The 16039-nt window shown below is 39.5% G+C and overlaps 1 protein-coding gene across 1 annotated transcript; it reads right to left on the bottom strand.

The window, feature by feature from the left end:
* Positions 1-209: 209 nt before the first annotated feature.
* Positions 210-7917, bottom strand: zgc:73226 (uncharacterized protein LOC402792 homolog). The gene is made up of 6 exons (XM_061061728.1): positions 7681-7917; positions 3999-4149; positions 3653-3734; positions 2883-2956; positions 1891-2037; positions 210-1238 (listed from the first exon to the last, which is right to left on the bottom strand). The coding sequence occupies exons 1-6, from the start codon at positions 7721-7723 to the stop codon at positions 1190-1192; spliced, it is 546 nt and encodes a 181-aa protein (XP_060917711.1). The 5' UTR covers positions 7724-7917; the 3' UTR covers positions 210-1189.
* Positions 7918-16039: the final 8122 nt, after the last annotated feature.

The raw sequence follows: 16039 nt of genomic DNA, 5'->3' as shown, positions 1-16039 counted from the left end.
TTGTTTAAAGGAAGAGGAAAGACCTATATGAGGTAAGGTATGACAAAGGCAGATGGAAAGAAACAAAAGCTGGCGTGATGTCATAACATTTTTGTAAGAGTCATCTCTGGAAGTAAAAGAAAAAAATCACAAGTGAACTACAGCAGAGTGATTATCAGGACAAATCAGCACAGTGATTTTCAGTGATTTACCTCAGATGGAAAAGGGAGTAAATTTCAAGCAGATGCTTTGGTTCATTTGCAGGCAGTTAGCAACACAGTGGGTTGTCTTTCCTTGTTGTTTTATACAAATACCTACAAATAATCTCCAGGCAACCTTACCCCAAAGCCTAAAAATACAACAGTGTAAGTTACAGGTCCAAGCCGACTTCAGCAAATCTTTGTGCTTTGCTGGCTGGAAATGTTTCACTTCTCCTGAATTTATTAAACGAGACGAGCATGTGTAGGACAAACGCCGCTTGGATGAGGCTGGAAGAGAAAATAAAAGACCCAAGAGGCATATTACGTTTTTTGAGGGGTGAAGTTTAATGGGAATCGAGATTGTCTTTGTTGGAGGTCAAATATTTAATCGGTTTATGGGACAAAAACCACAACCAGAGCCGTTCCTACATTCACTCAGCCAACTAAAACTCTACATTAGATTCACCATCAGGGCAGAACAAAAACCCCGAGTACCACTTTTAGCTGCTCAGTCGTACAGAGGGTCATTACTTTTGACAAATGACAGACATTTTGCTTTTTCAAAGGTTGGGGCAAAAAGGCTACCACATATAATTTTTTTCATTTTGCCGAACACACTGTTCCCAACGAACCGTTTTTATCTCCTCCTATACAAAGGATTTATTGTGAGAGCTGAGTGAAACTCTCTCTCTTTCCTTTCTCTTGTATCGGAGCAATCTCTCCTCTTTGATTTCACTCTAGCTGGTTGAGATCAGTGTTACTCTCCGGGAGAGTAAAAGTGACCTCAGTCTGACTCATTGGTCGGCATCCATCCGCTCCCCAGGCCCTACGACACGCACAGACTGACAGAAAGACAGATGAACATGGAGACAGAGGGACAGACAGTGCGGGGTCCTAAGATTGCCCCAGTGACGAAGAAGGAAGGAGGCAAACGATTGCAGTGGAGAGGGCGGACTGTGACCTAATTGGTCAGACCGTGCGCGAATGGGTGCATTGTGCCATAGTAGAAGTCACAGCGTGCTAGTTGTTGAAGCCGCCAATCGTTTTCCTATGTAGATCCTGAAAAAGAAAAAAGAAGTCAATGACGCCCATTTACTGCAATCAGCAATTGTTAGCATGTCAGCTAGTTATGTTGACAGTAAAAGTTACGTCCAAAGCTAAGGTGGACTACTGTGCCTGTGTGGCTGTACAGGTTACTTAAAAAAAAAGTCTGGGTCATGAGCAGCCCATTTACTGTTAAGTATTTTACTACTTCTTTGAAGCCATTGAGTTATTAAGAAAATCAGATCGAGAGTTAAGGCAGGGCTCACTCCTGTGAAAGGAAGCTGTGGCACATTAGGCAACATTTTGCAGAGTATCATATTAGCCCACTGGTGAATTAATAAGACCTGAATAGCAGACACATACTGACGTTTACAGGATACAGCCCACTGAATAGCAGAGTCGTGTTTTTCCGGCTGACTCTTGAATAGTTTTCCTGCTCGATCCCATGCGATGATGTCATTCATAAAGTGACTCTCTTTTACTTATTTAAAACCTCCATTGATCAAAACAGATCAAAACACGATAAGTTATAATTGACCTTGCTAAAGCTTCTGGGGGGGCTGGGTGGTGATGCCATAACAAGGTCATCGAGGAAATGGTGCTACAATGCATTTAAAAGGATATTAAACATGAATGGGTTTTTAAAAAAAAAAGAACCGTGTCTCACCCGACTCCAAGTGTGAGCAGGTGTGAGGCCAGCAGTGAGGGGCCGAGTAAGAGGAGAACATCAGAGGAGAAGAGGCCTCTCTTCATCACCTCTGACTTCCTAACGCTGAGGGAGCTCTGCTGCTTCGGGTGCTGAAACACAAACTCTCTGCCGACAAACACGGGGGGGGGGGGGGGGGGGGGGGATAGAAAGAATAAAAAGATAAACAGAACTAATGAGAACACAAGAGAGAAGAGTGAGAATGCGAGAAAGGTAGTGAAGACGGTCTGAGGCCATTAGGAGCTGCTACCTGTCAACCTGAGTTATTGTTTAGCAGAAGATGAAATGTCAAGTGTGGTAGAGTAAATAAAACAAGGGTGATTCATGTGTTTCCCAACACTCAAAGGGGAAATACGCAAACTGAATTTAAGACAGCATTTATAACTTGCTGTCAAAGTCAAACTGAAGAGACATAAAAACTCAAACTTTCAAGTTCGCTTTACCTTTCAACTGGTGCCAAAAGGAATAACGCAGAATGTTTCTGCAGTTAAATATGAAAACGTTTGTTTTTGGAAGGACTTATGTAGTAACTTTTTCTTCACAAAAAAGTCCAATGTTGCCTCTGGTTGTTTGGGCAAACTCACAATGAAAACATGACTCACTGTGCTTAGTGATGAACAGATTAAACAAACTAAATAAAATGTGAAGTTAGTTTCAGAGGTGCTGTTAGCCAAAGTTTATTTTTTTTACTTTGTTTTGTGCACGATTAGCTGTTTTCCCTTTGTTGAAATCTTTTTAGTTAATTGCCTGCAGCCTCCAGCATTATTCTTTTTTTTAAGGACACTGGAGTTGTATCTATCTTCTTATTTAGCTCTGGGCAAAAACGAAATACTACTCATTTTAAAACTGTTACACGTCTTTGAAAGTAATAAGAAATGCTCTTAAACATGAGCTATCTGGTGAAACATCACTTCAAACATCAATCACTTTTAAAGACATGCAGCTGGTCTTACTTTGGTGGCATATTTTCAGGTCTACTGGACCAATCCCACACCCAGTCAGTGTCTCCTCGCCGCTCAACTTCCTCCTGCAACATGCATAAGGGGTGACAAAATCAAAATGCATGCAGAGTAGATATGGGAGGCAAACTCAGGACAAGAGACACAGGGACGGTAACATGAGCAACATCACGCTCATGGATGTTACTGATTCGAACATTTGTCTTGTAAATCTTTTGGCTGAATCTCAGAAATACAATAAAGATCAAAGAAACTGCTTGAAGACAGGAGGTTAGTCGCAACTTTGTTTTTTAAATTAACAAAAAAAAACATTTTCCTAAAATTATTTCTTCAAATCTTTGATTAATAACTAAGTAATATACTGCAAAAATGAAAGGTTAAACAATGATGATAGCACACCTGGTCTATGGTAGGAGTCATATTTTCTAAAATCATATAATGTTTTCTGTATGGATGTTATGGCTGGATGTCTGGAGTCTTAAGTAAATACATGTTATGTTGGTTAAAAATGATTCATTTAACATCAGAAACATTTATTGATTTGTGTGCACAGGTAGTAGTATGTTTCATTGTGTGTGTTAAAAAACTAAGTGTGCTTCATGTCTCTGCAAGCAGATTTCCTATTTCTCTGGCATGAATACAGACGCCTCAGGCTAGATTGCTAGATTGACAATAAACCTACGCTCTGGTCTTTTACCAGCAAAATTAAGATTACGTTCTCAAATAAATATAATAGCACCTGTAAGGGTTGAAAAATCAAATACCTGTATGGGGACATAGTCGCTGTCATGCTCACTCGTTGCTCTGGGGGATCCAGTAGACTGTGGAGTCACAGCTTGTGGAGGACTGTGGAAGACAAACAGACATTTATAAAGTGAGTTAGCTGTCAAGATTTGAATGGACTGCATTTAAAATTTAAGATAAGATTTTTATTAAACAAAACAAACAGATTCATACACATATTTTGTAAAACAAGGAAAATTGCACTCTGCACAGGAGGAGATTCATTACTGTGCATGTTTTCTTTAAACCCTGCTGTTCATCTCAAGACCCCCAAAAGCCCAAATAAAACAAAAAACCATAAAACAAAACAAAAGTCTGCACCCCTACCTGTCTCTACTCCTCTCACACTCGAGCTGTGCCTCCAGAAGGATCCTCTCCAGCTCCCCCTGCAGGGCGGAGGAGATGCTGTCCTGCGACCCTGTCAGACTCTCCCTGCGGCTCACGGCTGCAATCAGCTCCTCCAACTCGACCCAGGAGCCTGATGATCAAACGAAACATGCAGTTTGTAATGACGCTCAGGCAGTCAGCAAGGAGGCAGGAAGCAGCAGGGCTTCATACACAAACTGTACGTAGACTTTCAGAAGCAGAAATGAGATGTGATGAGGAAAGAGAACAAATCTGTAGCTTTAAGATTCAGCTTTGCAATGAGTCACTTTTCTATTAGTTAAAAAAAAAAAAAAAACACTTTACCCTCAAGTAGCTCTGTCACTGGGAATTAGCCATTTTCAAACTGGTAATTTTCTCCTTTCTCATCCTCACAGTGGGTGGTTAAAATGCTGTTATAATGTCTGACTTTTATGGTCAGGGTTATAATGTGTGTTAATTAAGGGTATCCGACAAATACTTAATAATTTCAACATTTAACTGATCACAAAGAGAAAATCTGGAGCACCATATTTATTTGAAAAACGATACTTAAAACTTCAAAAGCTTTGATTTATATAGATATTTACACATAGAGCTATATGTTTGTCGAGTATTTGATAAAACACACAAACATTGTTTTTTATTGTGGTTCAGTTTTTACATAAACATTTTTTTATTGTCTTTTGTTTCTACAATCTAAATAATTGTTACTTTTATTATTATTAAACCCACTTACTTGAAATGTTTGTTTTTTCATTTTTGTAGCTAATTTGTCGACCACGTTAGCTGTCTGAAAACAAACCCACCAATCCTGTTCTGTTGTTATTCATAATACAATCAAGTAAAATGTATTTCACACATATACATTCAATTCAATGAAATGAAAAAAGTGATTTCCCTCTAAATCATTCAAGCTTTATTGTAAATAGGCTCGCGTGTTGATGTTGACATATGGTGACGTCACGTCACTAATGTCCTGATGTGATATTTGATATTCTGAGAGGTGATAAATGCAGATTGGACATTCGGCTGACAGTGAACACACACACACACACACACACACACACACACACTGAAACACACTCTGACATGAATGAGCTTGTGCCTCCCAATCAATGAGTTAAACAAACACGCAGCACATGAATGAATGGACACGCAGGTTCACCGGGTACATGGTCAGGAAGAGATTTACACATGCACACACACACACATACACACACATGCACTCTGGTGTGTACGGCGTGCACACACTCCGAGCCAAACAGTAGGGCAGGGATAACTCGGCCTGACAGCATGCTCGCTTACATAAGATCTTATTTCTGTTAGAGATTAGCCATTCACCCTCCTCCCTCCTTTCTTCGTCTTGTTTCTCTCTTGTCATCATGTCTTCGCTCCTGTGATACACGCAGCATTTTACAAAATATCAACACCTCATCTGCCAACCAAAGTATGATGTGATCGCTCTAATCGTCACTTTACGACACTGTAATCACACAAGCAGCAGCAGAGAGGAGGCATGAGTGGGCACGGAGCTGGAGGGAGGAGGGTGGGAGGGGGTAACTGTGCCATTGCCCTATTTATTTTTCTACAGAGGGGAGGTATGACATAACAACTGCCTTGTTGCCTGATTTATCTATCTGTCGCCATTCTGCAGCACTAAATCAGTGTCTATGGTGCAATCCTGTACACATTCATCTGTGCCACTGCCAAATCAGCTTTATGTAATGTGGACAAGCGCTGGATGCTTAAAAGACTCAATGAGCTGCAGCACGACAGAATCATTTTTGATTTGCTATTAGTGTCTGCCTCTGTTTAGGGAATGTAGAGGGGTGGATGTGTCTTTTTCTTTTCGCTAAAGGCAGGGTAGGCTCATTGTTTTGGAAAAGCAGGTTCTGTTTTCTTGCCTCAGATTGATATTTTAATGTTTCTCTGCAAGAGCCAGTGCCTCAAAAAACGACTGCATAGCTAGAGCACAATAGTTAGGTCCAAAAAAAAAAAAAACGTAATTTCATGATCTCTATTAACCACAAAGGTCATCTTCGTTTAGTCAAATAAAGATGACACAAATCTTAGTGTAAGTCAATTACCAGCTAACATTTTTAGTAGCATTTTTAACTTGCATTATGAAGAGCTTCAATGAGAGCTGGAAACTTGAATAGAAGTAAACATTTTGCAAAATTACTTTACATGTTATTGAACCGAAATCTTTGATTTGTTGCTAGAAACAGTGTGTTCAATGGAAACAGCCTAAATCACGACGTGTGTATGACCCATGTGGCTTGCAACTTCAACCGAAGAGACCAAAAGAAATAAACGGCGGCAGATTAAAAACACCAGATCAAGAGACTGATTTCCTCAAAATAAAACAAAAATAAACTAAAAAGGCATATTTACATTGTGTTTCCCACACTTCGTTGTGTTTGAGGTTTGCCATTTTTCTTTTTCAATCATTTAATGGCACCCGGCTGGAGAGTTAACTAATGTTTGCGATTCTTCCAATACTGTCAAAAACCTGTACCTTTTGCTGTTAGACCTCTGGATTCATTCTGTATGTTATTGGGCTTATTTCCTATAAATATAAATTAAATCTGCTCTTCTGCTAGATGGAAACAAGTGAAAATACCTGCTCATTTTGTTAACCATCAAAATAGACCGTCAAAAATGAGATGCTGTATTTGTTGGTAAACAGTGCAGATCTGTGATTTTTTTTATTTCTTTTGGTAGATGCTGAGAGAATTTCTAATATACTCAAGAATGATTATTTCATGCATTGTGATATGAAACTTGAAAACAGCGCTTACTGTAGTTACTAGATGTTGATCAATACATTGGTTAGATGTATCAGCTGTTTGCTGTTTAATTGCTCTTCATATCTCAGATTATAATGAAAAAAATTAGAAAGCCAAACAGTGTTCAGGTTATTTAGAAAGTGTATCAAGGAAGTCATATAAACTATTTGTATAAAGATGGAGTGTCTTTATATTTGAGGGTTCTTTTACACCAGCTCCAGCAGCCTAAACAAATCCAGTATTGGTTAGGCATTAAATGCTAACCCGTTGTCATCATGAGCTTAAAGCCCCTGTACATTGCGTACAGTCCCTTCCTGTCCTGCCATAACATTGCTCCACATGTTCTTGCCGAGCATCCTATACGTGCCAAACAATGTTCATCCAGCACAGTGGAGCTATAAGCGTCAGGAAATCTCTGCAGCTTAATTGGCTTACAGAGATACAAACAGGTGAGTCGGGGAATCCGTTTACACAATGACAGTGTCAGTGGCAACAACAATGCCAATTATAAAACTGGCACTGCCTTATTCATTCCCTGTGTGGCTTTCTCTCACACATGCTCCCAGTCTGACATGCTGTTAGCATCATGTCTGCTCTGTTAGATATCTGCACATCAGACCTGGAGGGATGCTGCTGAGCTAATGACTGGGGTCACTGCCTACATTGTTTACCTACTTTGTTTACATTTGCACCTAGAGATTAAAAGACAAACAAGCTGTGTGCATAATAAAGCTGCTTCTATGTTATGTGTTAGCTGTTGTGATAGCAGCATGTGAGCTAATTTCTTGTAAGTCATAGCTGCAAAGGCAGATAAACAAACGGCCTTGTCCGTGCCCCACCATCCCCTCACTCACCATAGAGTCCGTCCTCTGGTGTCTGCGAGCCGGACAGAGACATGCCTGAACCCCGGGTGCTGGATGTAGAGAAAGAGAGAGAGAGAGAGAGGGGGAGATGCTGACACTGAGCGCGGAGGACAAGCAGGTTCAAATGGGTTTCTTCCCTCTGCGCTTTTCTCTCTTATCAATCTGGTGTTTGTTGTGGTCTAAAAGGGACAACGGGCACTGACGCTGTGCTAATCCGCCCCCTCTCCTCTCCTCCCCTCCCTCCCTCCCTCCTCTCCTCTCCTCTCCTCTCCTCTCCTCCCCTCCCTCCCTTCCCCACGTGTCAGGCGCCAAGAGGTAAACAAAACGAGCCGGGGATAAGCGGGGAAAGAGTGCCAGAGACAACCAGGTACTCTGAGGTGGCAGAATGTGTGTGTGCCTTAATAACCAAGCTGTAAGTTTTTTTTTTATCTATCTTTCTGAGATGGAAATAAAAAAACATTTTTATAGTTACCCATAATGCTTATGTAAAAAAAAAAATTAAATTCCATTTCACAAGTCTTATTTAATGAAAGGCTCTTATATGACCTGATAAGAGGCTTATTTATATTATCATGTGTCGAGGGGACTAGCCTACATATGTTTTAATTCTAGCATCATAAACATGTTGATTTGATACTTTAGTAGATCAACTGAGGACCTCATACAGTTTTTTTGTTACCACCATTTAGCTCTACAAACACATCTGATGAGTCTCATTTTTTAGTCGGTAATCACCCTTAGTTATTTATTTTTTTTGTGATTTGGCATATAGAGGTTAGCAATGCCTTTTAAGGGTAATAACTCCTTTATAATGAAATTATGAGCTGATTTTTTTTTAATTAGCTAACTTGCTAAGAAGGGTGGTTACTAACTTAAGCATGATATGCATCAGAAATAATTTATCAGTAAAAAAAAATGATTAAAGGTAATTCAAAGTGTAGAATAAAGTTGGCAATACAAATGCCAGAAGGGCTGCTGAGAGTGGGCCGTCATTTCATAGATAGATAAAACAACATAGTGACCATCGACAGACTAGTTCAGAAACATGAATTCTCCTGTGAGCCGCTTCGTGTAGCACTGAAACAGTCAAGGTGGTATCAAACTCTACCAACATCTTTTTTTACCACCTGCTCATCTGACATATTTATTAATGATCATATTTGGAGTCGTGTGAAAGGCTGTGTTCAAAGTCTGTTGACGTTATCGTAAACGCACTCTGAAATCGGCTGGGTTTTTTTTTTTTTATAGAAAGGCTGATCAAGATAATGAAACATGTCCTGTGGTTGGGTGCGGTGCTATTTTAATGTTCTGGTGAAGTTATTGTCAGTTTTGCTGTGTGCAGTGCTCTTTTCATATTCTGATGAATGATATTCAGTGTGGACTGTGGATGTGTGCAGTGCTCTATTCATATTCCAGTGTATTTGTTTTCATATGCAGTGTGGATGTGTGCAGTCTAATATTCTGATGAGGTTATTGTATTATTGTCCACTAGAGGCAGCATACGGTGGTCTTCACATTCTGGTCAGGTATTAGTCATATGCACTGAGGCTGTGTGTTGTGCTCTTTCAACTCTTTGATTAAATTACTTATTATTTGCATTTTGCAGCGTTAATGTGTAAAAAGTGTTTTCTGTAGAATTTCCTCTTTTTCTTAAAAACATATTTTTGCAGTTTTAGAGTGGTTGCACTTCTGGGACTCTGAGACGAAAAACAATACTATGAGAGTAATGACAGTGAAACAAACAAAACAAAACAGAGATCAACCGATGCAACAATTGAACAACTATCGGCCGATGTTGTCTCTGTTTACAGACTTCAAATAGTGAGTCATGCATCGATGTCAGTAGCATTATGTGTATCTGTTGTGTTGCGTCAATTAAATGCTGCAAGGCTAATTTACCTTACTGCTTACTCAGAGACAATGATTTTATTGGGCATTAGACGTCATCTTATTGGAAAAACTCTTGATTTGTTTTCATTGTGATTTGTGAACAAAAATGTCGGCAGTGCTGGAGTCTTAACACCTTCTCTGGGAAAGATCAGTCACATGCAGCTTGTAAGTTCTAACGCTGTTTTAAGAGGAGGGACTACCAGCAACAATTATTCAAACCTGTTAGCTTATTTGAAAAACAGACACGAAGAATAACGAAAAAGTAATTCATAAAACATTAATATATCCAAATCAACTATCGGCTGATTGTTTTTTTAAACACCTGTATCGGCCCTGATTTTCACAATCAGTGCATCTCCACAAAAAAAACACTTTGAGTAACACCTTTCAATTTTCATGTTGTTTTCACAGTGCCATCAGACCATAGACTGTAAATATTGCATCAGACACATTCATATTAATTGTCAATTATGGTATCTCTAATGTGGTTTTTATGTTGCGATCGTACACCCCATCAAACTGAAAATATAAATAAATACATTTAAACATTGCATTGGGCAGTTTAGGATGATACTTAATATTAACCTAAAGACTAACCTAACCTAAAATAAATCTCTGATGAACATTTTCTGTTTAATACAAACAAAGTCAGGATTAAAATAGACAAGGCTTTAAAGATAAAAGCAATTAAACACACAAAGTATATAAGAGGCACAGATATTATAAAACATGTTTTTATTGACTTAGAGTAATATACTATCTTTGCATCATCCAAAATCGTGTTTCAGTTTCTGAACTTCACAGAATTACTTTTACTGACAGCTAAATATTTTATATTAATTCTAGCTTAGGACACCGGCATGTTCTCTGTCCAGTGTTACATCATTCACTTGGCTCTCTGGGGCTGTTTTCCATGTTTAAAGTCTTCTTCACATAGATTTATACATCCAGATAAGACATCATGAACAATTTGAGCATCATGAAGATCACGTTTTTTTTAAACCTCAAAAAATATATTTATGATACAAAATACTTTTAAACTCTTTGGTCCAATGATGTCCATGTCAAATATCCTAATTGAGTTTTTAAAAGTGATCTTCTGGTGTGTCTTCTTAAGCCAAAATGTACGTTTAAGAGTAAGTTTAAGAGGTAAAATAACCTAACCTTATAGTTCTTTCCAAAATGTAGAAAACTATTTTATTTTAAAGCACTTCTTTTGAATCTTTGATGAACTGCATTGGCAGGAGATTCCCTTTGATGTTTGCCTTAAAAACATCAAATAAAAAAAAAAAGATCAAAGCTGATCAGGATGTTCAGGGTTGCTGAATCATCACTTAATAATGCAGATAAAGGGACGATGTATACACATACATGCTGGAGAACATGTGCAAACGCAGTGCTATATTTTAACCTTTCATTTTAATGAATTAGAACAAGAATTAGTTTCAGATGTTTCTCTTTGTATCTGAGTCCAATGAGCCCCGCAGCCAATGATTCATTTATTTCTGTGACGTTCCTAGAAGAAGCGCGGCATCGGTGACATCATCAGAGCGCAGACTCTCTGCTGGATTTCATTCATGTAGCCCGGAGCAAACACAGCCGCAACACAGCAGGATGCACACACACACACACACACACACACACACACACACACACACACACACACACACACACACACACACACACACACACACACACACACAAACGCTATATACATGCATGTTTTTGACAGCTTTAATCTGAAACGTATTAAAAATTGAAATTTCCATCAAGCACAGAAACAACCAAGGCAACATAAGAAAACAGCATCCTACTCAGAAATCATTTGAAGGGTTAATTGGGACGTTTGCGTCTGACACATTAAGAACAACATCGCCACCTGGTGGAGAGGCCTAAAAGTATTCTGTCCCAAAGCTATTCAATTCATAATCATCAAAATTGAAACTCAAGGCCTATTAAGACTTAAACAGCTCATAACTATAAAAAACTATTTCTCTGAATAACTCAAAAGAAGACTACATTTGAGGAATACTGCTTTGTGTTGTTGGTGCAGCTGAAACACCTCTCTCTCTACTTTAACCGTCCATCGTCTTCACCATTTGTTCTGTTGCCGTGCATCGTTTTCCTTTCTGACCTCCAGCCTTGTTTCAAGACAGGAGGACAGATGCAGAGAGCCATTAACCGGCCCGGAAACAAAGCGGGAAAAGTTCCCTCATCCATCAAAGGGACTTAAAAGTCTTTGACAATGTCCTGCGCCCGCTTCAGATCAAAGATGGAGACGCCAGCTGTACTCAGGTCAGGTCCAGCAAATGACTGTCGTCCTCGTTCATCCATCATGCTGGAAACTGATACAGAAAATAATAAAAACCTTTTCAGGTAATGGCTACAGTTAGATATCGCCATTAGGCGTGTCCCCGTGTGCTGCAGCTTTGTATGAGACTGTGATTGATGACTTGATCTGAGTGTACTTTAAAGATCTGCTTAAAATTCAACTTTTTTTTATAGCTGTTCAGACACGGAGTCTGATTAATGAGTGCCAGAGAAAGTACCAGTGTTCTTTGGTGGCTCTGTGGGCTCGGCGAAAAAAACACAATCTGATCTGGCTACGTGCACTGGGGTTTGGATGATTTTGATATACAATAATTGCAATTTCTGGGCTCACCCTTAGGGTAACTGATTTATGTGAAACAAAAACAAAGCTGGAGGAAAAAGTCAGGGAGAGATGCAGAGAGGAACGATCTTCAAAATATCAGCGTGACAGTTTGGTTTGAAACGAGTATGTTTTTGATTTGCATGCATAACAGGAGTAAGAGTTCACAGCCAGTGGCATGTCCGGACTTTTTTAATGGGGCAGCCAAAGTGTAGCTGATTTAAACAGGCCTGACAAGGAGCATGTGCACTGCTACATCACACACACACACACATACACACACAGACACGCACACACACACACACACACACACACACTGAGATCTCAACAGGATTAACCATTCGGTCTCCAGTACAGATACTGTATAATCAATTGTTTCTACCATTAACCAACAGTATCTTGCAGTTTTCCGTACATACATTAAAGATCAAGAAGAAGAAACCAGCAGAGTAGATCAAACAAATGTGAACAATCCCAAATCATCAAATACCCATACCAATAAAAGTTCTTTCCTATAAAGTTTGTTGTTGTAACACTATGATTTTAACTTTAAGCAAATACTGTATGATGAATACAAACTTATTACATTACATCACATAACAACAATGTTCTATTTATCTCCTTAAAACTCCAATTGTATAAAAGTAAGTGGGCATGAATGACAGCCAACAGATGCTGTCTTGTGCTTCAAATGTCAAAATGCCAGGTGTAGGTGTTTGACTAACTAAGATGAAAACTTCCAGTTGATGCATGAGTTTATCTAAAAACGCTGCCTCAGTGGTTCAATCGATTGAGCAATCTGGTTTAGTCATCATACCAAAAAAACCAAGACGCCACTAAAATAACAAAAAAAAAATGACGTGATAATGGAGTAGTATCCACAGTCACAGAAGTTATTACAATTCATCCTCAGCAGACTAACATTCCCTTTTTTTTAATTATGTAACACTGCATTTTTTAGATAATCAATTGGGCTTACTTACCTTTAGTACAGACATTTCTTAGCCTACAGAGGAATATTACTTAAATCATCACCTTTAGAAAAAGATTTGTTTTTGCAATATGCAGTTAATGTAATATATGATATCAGTGATTACATTGTAATAAAAAAAATGATATCATTGCTGAAGAGTATTCTTTTTATTCTGCCTAGAAGACGCAACAAAGCAACAGAATAAGTCTATTGTGGCCTATTAACATCCTCATTTGTGTTTCATCTTCTGAAGCAGTTTGCAGACAGCTTCTGTGTCTGCGCCTGAAGATTTCTAAAACTAAAAAGAACTTCTTTTGAGATCCCCCAAGATGTCCCAACCCTCCAACAACTCTGCTTTAATCACCCGCCGCACAACAGAGATGGTGGAGAGCTTCAAACGTCGTCAAAAATAATGGACAGTAAACTAAACACCACCTATAAGCACTGCCAGCAGGAAAGTCTTTGTGGTTTAACTCAAGGTCCTCCGTCTGTAGCTGAATAACTCCGTCTGTTTGGGGGCCTCATAGAGTCATCGCTTCTTTTCATTATCCTCCACAGCTCCATCTGCTGCTCCGCCACGCTGACAGTCTCCTACAGCCACAAACATGCTCTGATTCCAACATCACTCGTCTTTCAGCTCTCACAGACGTCTAAGTCGCTGCCATCATGTGAAACAAAGCTCTCAGTGCAGCATATGACCCTGATCATCAAATGACCGATGCCACACTGTACATATGTCTGTCGTGGGTGCAGATCCCCGGGCCAATTTTCTGAGTTACCTCGATGAGTTAACAGATATTGGTTTCATTATGTTCTAGATTTACAGGGGCCATGTCTTCATCCCTAAGAGGGCACTGGATCCAAAAACACAGAAAAGGGAAAAAGAAGCAATTGTATGTGGAAAACATAAATAGTTATGCAATATTACTTCCCCCATGAGTCCCCCATGACGATATTATCACGATACTCGAGACACGATACGATTCTATTGTTCTATAGACTACTACTATTCTATTTTTAACATTTATCGATATGCTGAGAATATATTGAGATGAATCTTTTTAACTGCATATTATGTCCACTACACTAAACTAAATCAAGAACTGTTTTGTCAAATGAGATAAAATTCTCAGTCTGTTCATCCCACTTCAGTCTTTTTATTTGTATTTCAGTCGAATTGAACTTTAACATTAATTCTTAACGATGCAACTTGTTCAAAAATGAATTGCACAACCCCTTCAGCAGTTAAAGATTAAAAAAGCATATCAAAAATATCAAAGTAAAAATATCGATACTTGGCTGCCATGATAAAAAATATGACAAAAACGCAGCGCAAACAAGTTCTGAACACGACATCGACCATCACACCATCGCCTTTCAAGTTGGTATTCAAATCAAATGGTTGTTTATCCAGCAGTTTTGAAGCGACAGAACCATTGAGTCCAATTTGTATAAAAATCTGACGGGATAATTAATTGTGAAGTGTGAGGCTGGGTGGTTGCTGGCATGACATGTAAAAATAATTAATGGAATGCAGAAATGACACATTTGCATGTCAAATATGTGTATTTGAAATATATATGCAAATGATTGGATGTACTGTATTGGATTTTTTTTATACCAAAGAGGCTTATCTTTATATTCATACGTACACGCCGACTATTCCATATGCATATCTCATTATATCCTATTATGTCTTGATATTGCAGCAGATGGCGTGTCCATTCATCTCCTATTACTGTAGATTCTATTGGAAGTAATTGTGCTCTTTCCATGAAATTGTATTTAAAATCTATTCAAATGAGGATTCCCAGAAATGGGCTCTGAAAGTGTAAAAGCAGAACATCTAAGAGATGTAAGAATAAAATTCACTGGGATGTTAATGTAAGTCTGATCGGAAGCGAGGAGATGGGACAAGATAAGTGATCCGAGCTGATAAAATCAGATGAGATGTCTCATCCCGAGAGGCGTTTAGGTGTCGCCTTTATCTCAGTATCTGCGCTATATGGAGTGGTTTCTACTCATGCAGCCTCAGGTGGCAACATCCAGAGCTGTAATGACGGGGTCGAGGTATCACTATAAGAAACGAAAAACAAATCAATTTGTTCTACTCAACCAGCCTGGAAAAAAAGAAAACAACATGCTCCCCATTGAACCATAGAAAAAAGATGTGATTAATCTAATATAAATTGGTGTTTTGCCTTTTAATTTGCATGCACAACAGCAAACACTTACGCATGTTAATTCAAAGCAGCCTGACAACACTGAAGTGGTTTAACCTTCGCTGACTGTGGATCTGCCTCCCGCTTCAGAGGCCCATTGTCCATGTGTCTCTATTATCCTGCTGGTCACGGTTCCCCGGCTCTGCCCCCGCTCATATGGGAGATATCTGTAGAATAATTCTACCTGTCTGTTCCCATCTCTTTCTCCCTCTTTTCTCTCGCCGCGTCTTCCTCCCCTCCTCCCCTCTCTGTATGCATGACCTTTCTGCATTCCTCTCCAGCTGACCAGGGTGTCCTGTCAGCTCTTTCCCTTCTTTTACCCACCTCACACTACCAACAACCCCCCCCCCCCCCCCCTCCCTTCCCCATTTCCACCTCATGCCCCTCATTTCCACCCCCTACTGACTGCATCCCCCTGTTCCGCCCCCTGGATCACTTTGCTCCCCTCTCTCCTCCCCTCTCCTCCTCTCTCCGTCTCCCTCTTTGCCCTCTGCAGCTGTACATACTCTGCTTTTTAATTAGACCGACTCTCTAGCTCCTCCTCCCTCTGCCTCCTACTCTCCTTCCCACTCTCCACCCCCCCTCCCTCCCTTTGCTTACAAGGATACAAGGGGG

This window comes from Labrus mixtus, chromosome 17 (genome assembly GCF_963584025.1).
Source record: "Labrus mixtus chromosome 17, fLabMix1.1, whole genome shotgun sequence".
Lineage (NCBI taxonomy): Eukaryota > Metazoa > Chordata > Actinopteri > Labriformes > Labridae > Labrus > Labrus mixtus.
The sequence above is the reverse complement of the archived record's forward strand: the minus strand, read 5'-3'. Positions and strand labels throughout refer to the sequence as shown.

Coding starts and splice junctions, on each gene's coding strand:
- zgc:73226 (XM_061061728.1), bottom strand. CDS start 7,723: ATGTCTCTGTCCGGCTCGCAGACACCAGAGGACGGACTCTATG. Junction 4,150..7,680: donor ACCAGAGGACGGACTCTATG/GTGAGTGAGGGG, acceptor TTTGATCATCAG/GCTCCTGGGTCGAGTTGGAG. Junction 1,239..1,890: donor CTGCTCACACTTGGAGTCGG/GTGAGACACGGT, acceptor TTTCTTTTTCAG/GATCTACATAGGAAAACGAT.